We start from the raw sequence: 7,845 nt of genomic DNA on the forward strand, positions 1-7,845 counted from the left end.
GTTTCAGACAAAAAAGGAAAAACTTATAAATAAATAATTGTTTAATTACTTATTTGAAGAAAGTGTGTTTGACAATATTGATGATGATATATGTATGTAGAAATCCCAAATATGCAATCTCAAAAAGTAATATTAAGTTGTTTTAATTTTATTCAATTTGTTGTTATTTTTTATGATAATACAAAAGCATATATTATTTACATAATACATCATTATGGTTGTAGCGAAAGGATCATCTGCACCCACTAACTCTCAGAGTCCAGTATTGTCACTGGTGGGCGGAAACGGAGACCCCCAATTTGGTCCACTCCCTCTTCAATAGAGAGAAAGGGAGGGAGAAGGGAGGACTACATCGGGGGAAGGGGTTTTTGGTCTTTTGGCCTCCCTCCCTCCATATGAACCCCCCTACCCGGGGCGATATGGTCCTTCTTTCTCCACCTTTCTCTCCGGCCATCCCCCGTTCTAATCCCCTTGTCCTTTTTCTTAATTTTAATTTTAATTTTTTGATTCTTTTAAGTTTTGTTGTGGTTTTATTTTCAGTCAGTTATGAATTGTCATGTGGACGATTAACAACCAACTTAGACATATTTTACAGTATTAAGTCCACATTAGCATCTTCAGAATGGTCGGCTATGAATGTGACCAAAAGTGTACTATGAAGCAAACGTTATAGAGCTAAAAATTTCAATATGACACATATAGGATTGAAGTTCAAAAAAGTCAAACTTATAGAATTTCCATTGTGATTCTCCCATTTAAGATATATATATATATATATATATATATATATATATATATTTATGCATGAAGACGTCCATACAGCTAGTTCGATGCCTGTGCTATGAACTAAAACTTTGGATAAACTTATTGGTTGAAACAAATTAATGTAATATTATATAATTAAATTATATAAAATTTTAGTTTTCTATTAGGTTTGGTTTTTGGGCAAAATATATGGCATGACACAAACTTTAAGGAGTTGTGTCAACTGTGATACAAACTTTTAAAATTGCACGACATGACACTAACTATGAGTTTTGTGTCAATCATAACACGTTGTTAAATTTTTCATCAAAAACTAATGGGATGCATACGTGGAATATTTATGGGTCTCAATTTCTGCCAAACAAATTCATGCCCGTAACTCCACATGGCCCAACTTGAATTTGGCTACCCACCCACTTGATTCCATTTCTCCGACGTCATTTTCATCAGCAACTCTGTTCAGCATGTCATTTTGGGCAAATAGGGAATTGGGTGGGTGGGTGGCCAAGTTCGTCTCGGGCCATTAGGGGTTGCAGAAATGAATCTATTTGGCAAAAATTAGGATTAAACAAACATTCTACGTGTGCGTTGCGCATGCATCTTGTTAATTTTTGAGATAAAATATAAAGTTATGCCATGATTAATACAAAACTCATAATTGGTGCCATGTCGTACAATTTTAAAAGCTTGTGCCACAACTGACAGAATCTTTAAAAGCGGTGCTATATTTTGCCCTTGATTTTTTGTTTTGTTTTGATAAGTATATTCGGTTTGAATTCTATCGGTAAGAGGTTGTCCTACCATACGATAATCTTCTAGAAGATTATTAAAGAATATATACATTGTGAAGAAAAGTTAAAAAGAATAAAAGAGTTTCTGGACGAGTGATTACACTATTACTGAGAGAAAGAGAGATAATGAGAGAAGATGACGGGAGAGAGAAAAATAGGGAGAGTGGGTAATTATTTATTAGTCATTTACAACTATATATACTTTTAACATAAGGGTTTATATTAATTAGAGATATAATGATAAGGTAATTTGGAAATGTAAAAGTGAGACGGAAGGTAAATTTCTCTTTTGTTGTAATATAGAGAAAACGCATCAGCGCTATGCGCGACAACATAACAATAATAATGTAGGATATACCATATATTAGTAATTTAATTTAAAATAAAATTATTTTAACAATAAAATTATTATTAAATTGATTTTCTTTAAAAATAAACAATAGTGTCCATTAGAATTTTTGGAAAGAAACGTACAAAACATAAAGAGAGAGAAGAGATGAGAGAGAAGTGGAGGGGAGAGAAAAAATAGGGAGTGAGAGTGAATAATGGATATTTATTTTGAGTAATGTTACTATTTTAATTCAAAATTGATGGCTTTAATTGTTAATTAAAGTATATACATTTATTACGGGCAAATTTGAAAAGTGAAAGTGAGACGAAGAGGGGAAGTTCTCCCTTCATAATAGTATAGATAAGATATGATATATGGATACTCCAGCATTTAATAATTTATCTTTATTGCGAAAAAAAAGAGAGAATGAAGTTTTGTATAATGTTTTTATTAGAAATTATCATTGAATGACACATGTGTAAACGAGGGTAGTTTTTTTTAGCAACTCCCTTTTAATTTAATATATAAACAAATATAGGTATGGATCGGTAGTAACTGCTCATCAGCGATAAAATCAAATATAATTGCTTCCCGTAGTACTGCTTCAACCTATTATCAGCTTAGACAAGCATATACAGCATGCTTTTCCCATGATGTTACTTAAAAGAATTAAATTACAATAGACGTCGGGCGTACATATAAAGGATTTGCAACTAATTGGATGGCATGCAGTGGTCACTCATCTCCTACTTCATCTGGCCCTCTGGTTTCTTAAAGAATATGAAGTTACAAAGTTGAGGCCTTGCCCGAAAAAATTGTGATAATCTATTGAAATAATAAAAATACAATAAATTAAAATTGGCCATAACAACATATAAATCATCTATTCCTAGCTATCTACCCAGCTCACTCCAAAACTGATGGAAAAACATGAAAAGTCGGAAAAAAAAAAATTAAACTGGGTATTGGCGTAATAGCGCACGCCTTTATCTAGTAATTAAGAGATTTCAGGTTCGATACTCGTTAGGAACCATTCCTCACTCTTTATTAGTTATTAAGATTTCTATTTCATTATATTAAATATATAAGCCTCCATATATAACCAAAAGTAAAACATGAAAAATCGATATATCACTGGAATAAAGGAGCACATGTAGTGCTACTGATAAGGAACATAAAATCTCTTAATTATCAGGTAAGAACGTAAGCTAATGTACTACATTATCCTTGATCTTGTTTTTCCTTTCCTTTCTATTATTTTCATTTTTTACCTCTTTTATGAAGAATATAGACAGAATCAATCGAATCATCTCATTTTAGTCCATGGATGTCTGAGAAAGGAAGCAAAGCAATGATGTAATTCGTCCCACTTGTCCCCTACATCCTTGTACGCCACTATTGCTTTCTAAACATGCTGCTTTCCTACAGGACAAATTCAAGACACATACAAACAGCGCATGTAGCTCTGCCGTTATTCACCTGAAATTGATGCGCTCAAATTTGTCGCACTATTATTACTACGTACTAATTTGTGAGCTTTCGGTGGATAAAGACTTTTGCACGCTTAGTCAACACACAGATCAGAGAGGTAATACATTATATGACATACAATATAATAATGTCATGCATGCACATGCACAGCATAACAGTAACAATGTATGTATACATGCATTTGTACTATATTTTCTAGGTAATGAAACAATCCTCCCCCATTTTTTGAGGGGAAAAAGTTAAATATTAAGTGAAAGAAAATTGGTAAACATAAATGACATGTACACACCACGTCATGGCAAAAGGAATATTTAACAGAAATTGGAATCAAGGATGAAATGGCGGGGCCCCTCTTAATGAGAAAGTTCTGTGCATAATTAGTATATATACGTATCATGTGGAACGGCGTTGTGTGCATCAGTTGCTTTGACATTATCCTTAAATGTGATCTTCTAATAAAATTGGGCTCATTATAAGTTGATCTTGGGTAAGAACTACTACAATAAATTGTATTGCACACACCAATCTGCATTAATTATATATATACCTACAGAAGGCTATTGACTGCCTTGCTTCAGAATTAGGTTCTCTCTTCTTCACAAACAAATTATACACATATATATGTATGTATAAATTATGCTAAAACTTTTTCTTTTGTTTGGTCGAAACATTGGGCTAAACTTTTAATATTGGAGACCGTGGAGGTGCAATTAATAAGCAAAATAATCCTGTCATGATCAAAGGAGAGAAGAATGAAGTAAGAAGCGAAAAAAAGGTTTCTGGCGGGGGAAGAAACATAAATCTAAAAGTAATTGGACCGTCAATGATGGGACCCTCTAAAGATTTCCTGTCCGTCATGCTCATGTGCCCTCTCCCTCAATAATCAATCATTATTCATTTCCCCACCCTCTTCCTCTCTCTCTCCCTCCCTCCCTTATATATTAAGAACATCTCGACCTCCAATTGTATCTCCCTAACCCTAAGCTTTAGCATGCAATGTGTAGACAGACATACATAGATTGTTCCAAAACTTCTCTCCTCCGATCCAAAAATATACGAAACACCGTTCAGCTAGCAATATAAAAGTTTACTACATATATGGTTGGCTTGGGACGGAATATTTAATATTTGACGATTATATATAGTTATATATACATATATATATATATGTATATGGACGAGGAGGACATGATGATGATGAGGAAAGTACTACGATCAGACCGTGGGAGTGCCGGAGGTTCACAGGGTCAGCTGACAGCATCAAGTGCAGCCGCAGCAGGGGCGGTGGGGCCGAGTCCATGTGCGGCATGCAAGCTGCTGCGGAGAAGGTGTACCCCGGACTGCATCTTTGCTCCATACTTTCCGGCTCATCAACCCCATAAATTTGCTTCCGTCCACAAAGTCTTCGGGGCTAGCAATGTAAACAAGATGCTGCAGGTAATTCTCAATATATATTATAATCCTAATCTATCTATCTATATATCTATCTATCAATTCACACTATCTTAGCTCCTTCCACACTCTTTCACTTTAATTTTCAGTTACAAAAAAGACTCATGGACATATATAATGACATAAAAATTTTAATAACTAACAGGGATGTATGGATAGTCTTACCATCGATATTCAATTTGTAACATCTTAATTACCAAATAACAAAGTGCCACTACTCTACATTCTCATGTGATTTTCTCTTTTACTTTTATTTCCTTTGTTTATTCCCATAAAACTAGACATTGATAATACGTATTTTATTCTCATATACCAATGTCCTTTTAACACCAGATTACCTATAATTATTGACATTTAGTAGTTTACATCTTCCCCGTAACCATAATTATTTATGTACATAGTGCCTATTTAAACCATCTATATATATATAAAATTTCTTTTAGGGTTTCTATATATTTATATATATATAAATAATACTCTTTCTAGTTTCTATTGTTTCTTGGGCTTTCGGTATTGGGTGTTATGGATACATTATCTAACTAATCCCTAGATAATTATTTTCTAGCTAGGCGAAATGAAAACGGACCACTATATAATTTGTTTGTTCCCAATTTATATAGATATGATCTGAGATATGTCCTCTTTTTCGAAAGTGTCCACTGAGCTTTCGCTTTTTTGAAAATTTAAAAGGTCACAATTAAAGTGCTGTTGGGATGTGAATTTATACGTTCTTTTTTTCCTTTTTTTGCCAGGTTAATTTATGTGCTTTAAGGCTTAAGCAATAGATTCCTTTTCTCTCTCTCTCTGTCTCTCTCTCTTTGATGCGGGAGAATGCAAGAGAAGGTCTGAAATATCTCTTCTTTTTTTTTTTTTCTTTTTCCCTTTTCTCTTGAAGAAATTAGATCTTTTACACACACACATATGTATGAACTGATGTGCACACTATATGCTAGTCCTCCCGCATGCATTTCGCGCATGAAAGAGATTGCTTTGGCGTCTTTGTAAATGATTTTACCTAACTTTTTGAAACCTTTTAAATTTTTTTTTTCCCCGGTGAAAAAAATTCTTTTCTTTTAAGCGTATAGTAGAGTAGAGAATAGTTGGAAGAGATTTTGAGGAAATAACGTAGTGAATTTTTATCTTTTTTCTAATCTTTTAATATTTCCTTGAAAATAAGAGAAACTTTGGTAGTTAAGTGAGAAAAAGGGTTGCGGCAAAAGTTTTCGTAACTTTGTTAGCTATTTAAGATTTTTATTTCATTGTATTAATCTCATTGCCTCTCTTATAACCAAAAAATATTTAATATTAAAAAAATGGCACAGTTACAAAATAAAGTTTTCCCCTTAAATAATAATATAAAACAGCTTTAGCATATATACGTCAATAATCATCAACTACTTAATTATATGGGTTTCACTTGCTTAAGCATCAAGAAAAGTCATCCATTGCTGAGCACAGGGAGGGAAAATGCATAAACAAAAGTGTGTTACACGTATACATTTGAATGGGTGCGGGGCGGGCATATATTTATAGTACTTCAATTACGTTTGTGTTTGGTGCATATTATTCTTATATTTTGTGTCTCGTGTGAAAAAGAGGCTCTTTTGGCATGTGAGACAGACCGGTTTGTAGATAATTCCACTCAAAAGAAGTTAATAAAGATTTACTGTAAACGTCAATCCTCTCGATCATGAAATTAGGTGAAAAATTCCAGACATATAGCTATCTGGATTAGGTGAATTATTTCAGTTAATTCGTATGCACGTAGAACATGAGACTTTGCTAGCTACCATGTTTATTTTTAATCAAACACGTACAACTCATGCAAAAATTCGTACTTAATATAGTATGATATGATATAATATAGCACAAGTCAATACATTTTTTTTTTCCTGGAACTCTTCTAGGAATTGCCGGAGCACCAACGAAGTGATGCTGTTAGTTCCATGGTATATGAGGCAAATGCTAGAGTGCGTGATCCAGTTTATGGTTGTGTCGGAGCCATATCATGTCTACAACAACAGATCGATCATCTCCAGAAGGAACTGGCATTGGCGCAGGCTGAAGTTGTTCAGCTACGACTTCGTCAATTTGGGTCCGACGCCAATGCAGCTACCAACTCACCGGAAACAGCTTCCCCCTCGCCAACATATGTCCTGTCTTCTTCTCATCAGTCAAGGTCCTTCTTTTCTATGGACTTGGTTGATGAGGCCAGTATGAGGCCGGAGGAGTCTCTCTGGTCATGCTAATTATATACACACACATCGTCCATATAGAAATATATATATATATATATATATATAGGTTTCCACTGGTTATTACTAGTCACATGATTAGGCCTAGCTAGAAAAGGCTCTTAATCCCGTCCTATATGTATGAGCTTGCTTTTTATCGATCAACATTGCGTCTGATCTATCATATAATTATATATATGCTTATAATACATATATATATATATAACAACACACACACACACATATATATATCATATAGACATATACGAGTGTGAGGAATTGCTGCCTTTCCTTTTTCCTTGTTGCATTGGTCAAGGGAGACACTATTACTATGAACAATCATATTGTCGGTGTTACACGAATTACAATTTAACAATTTTCCTCCCTTTTTTTAATTTTAGCATCACTCTCTCCTTATGCAGCTTCAATTTTTTTTTTTCCATTTTCCCGGTTGGCCCGCCTGTTAACGTTGGGCTGTGTGCTATGCAGCTTTATTTTATCAGAGTGGGACACCACAGTGTTAGTTCTACGATAATGATGCCTCGGCAACTAGATATATCGACCACGATCCCGTAAATTTATTTGCATTGGTCGTTTAATTTATATTAAAAAGAACATAATAATCCATAGTTGGGTCTTAGTGGGCCCATTCAACTGAAATCTAAATTAATCGATAGGTGCAAGAAAAGAATATATAATAATTGCCATGCCAGCTCAGCTCATGCCCCTGATCGCCATCATGCATGACCACCATAATATATAGTAGGCCATCACGCCTTAC

At 34.1% G+C, this 7,845-nt stretch overlaps 1 protein-coding gene across 1 annotated transcript; it reads left to right on the forward strand.

Annotated features, from left to right (window-relative positions):
* The first annotated feature begins 4,332 nt into the window (after positions 1–4,332).
* Positions 4,333–7,426, forward strand: LOC116214102 (LOB domain-containing protein 4-like). Its single transcript, XM_031549397.1, has 2 exons — positions 4,333–4,815; positions 6,738–7,426. The coding sequence occupies exons 1-2, from the start codon at positions 4,546–4,548 to the stop codon at positions 7,077–7,079; spliced, it is 612 nt and encodes a 203-aa protein (XP_031405257.1). The 5' UTR covers positions 4,333–4,545; the 3' UTR covers positions 7,080–7,426.
* The last annotated feature ends 419 nt before the right edge of the window (positions 7,427–7,845 follow it).

Source organism: Punica granatum, chromosome 7 (genome assembly GCF_007655135.1).
Source record: "Punica granatum isolate Tunisia-2019 chromosome 7, ASM765513v2, whole genome shotgun sequence".
Classification (NCBI taxonomy): domain Eukaryota; kingdom Viridiplantae; phylum Streptophyta; class Magnoliopsida; order Myrtales; family Lythraceae; genus Punica; species Punica granatum.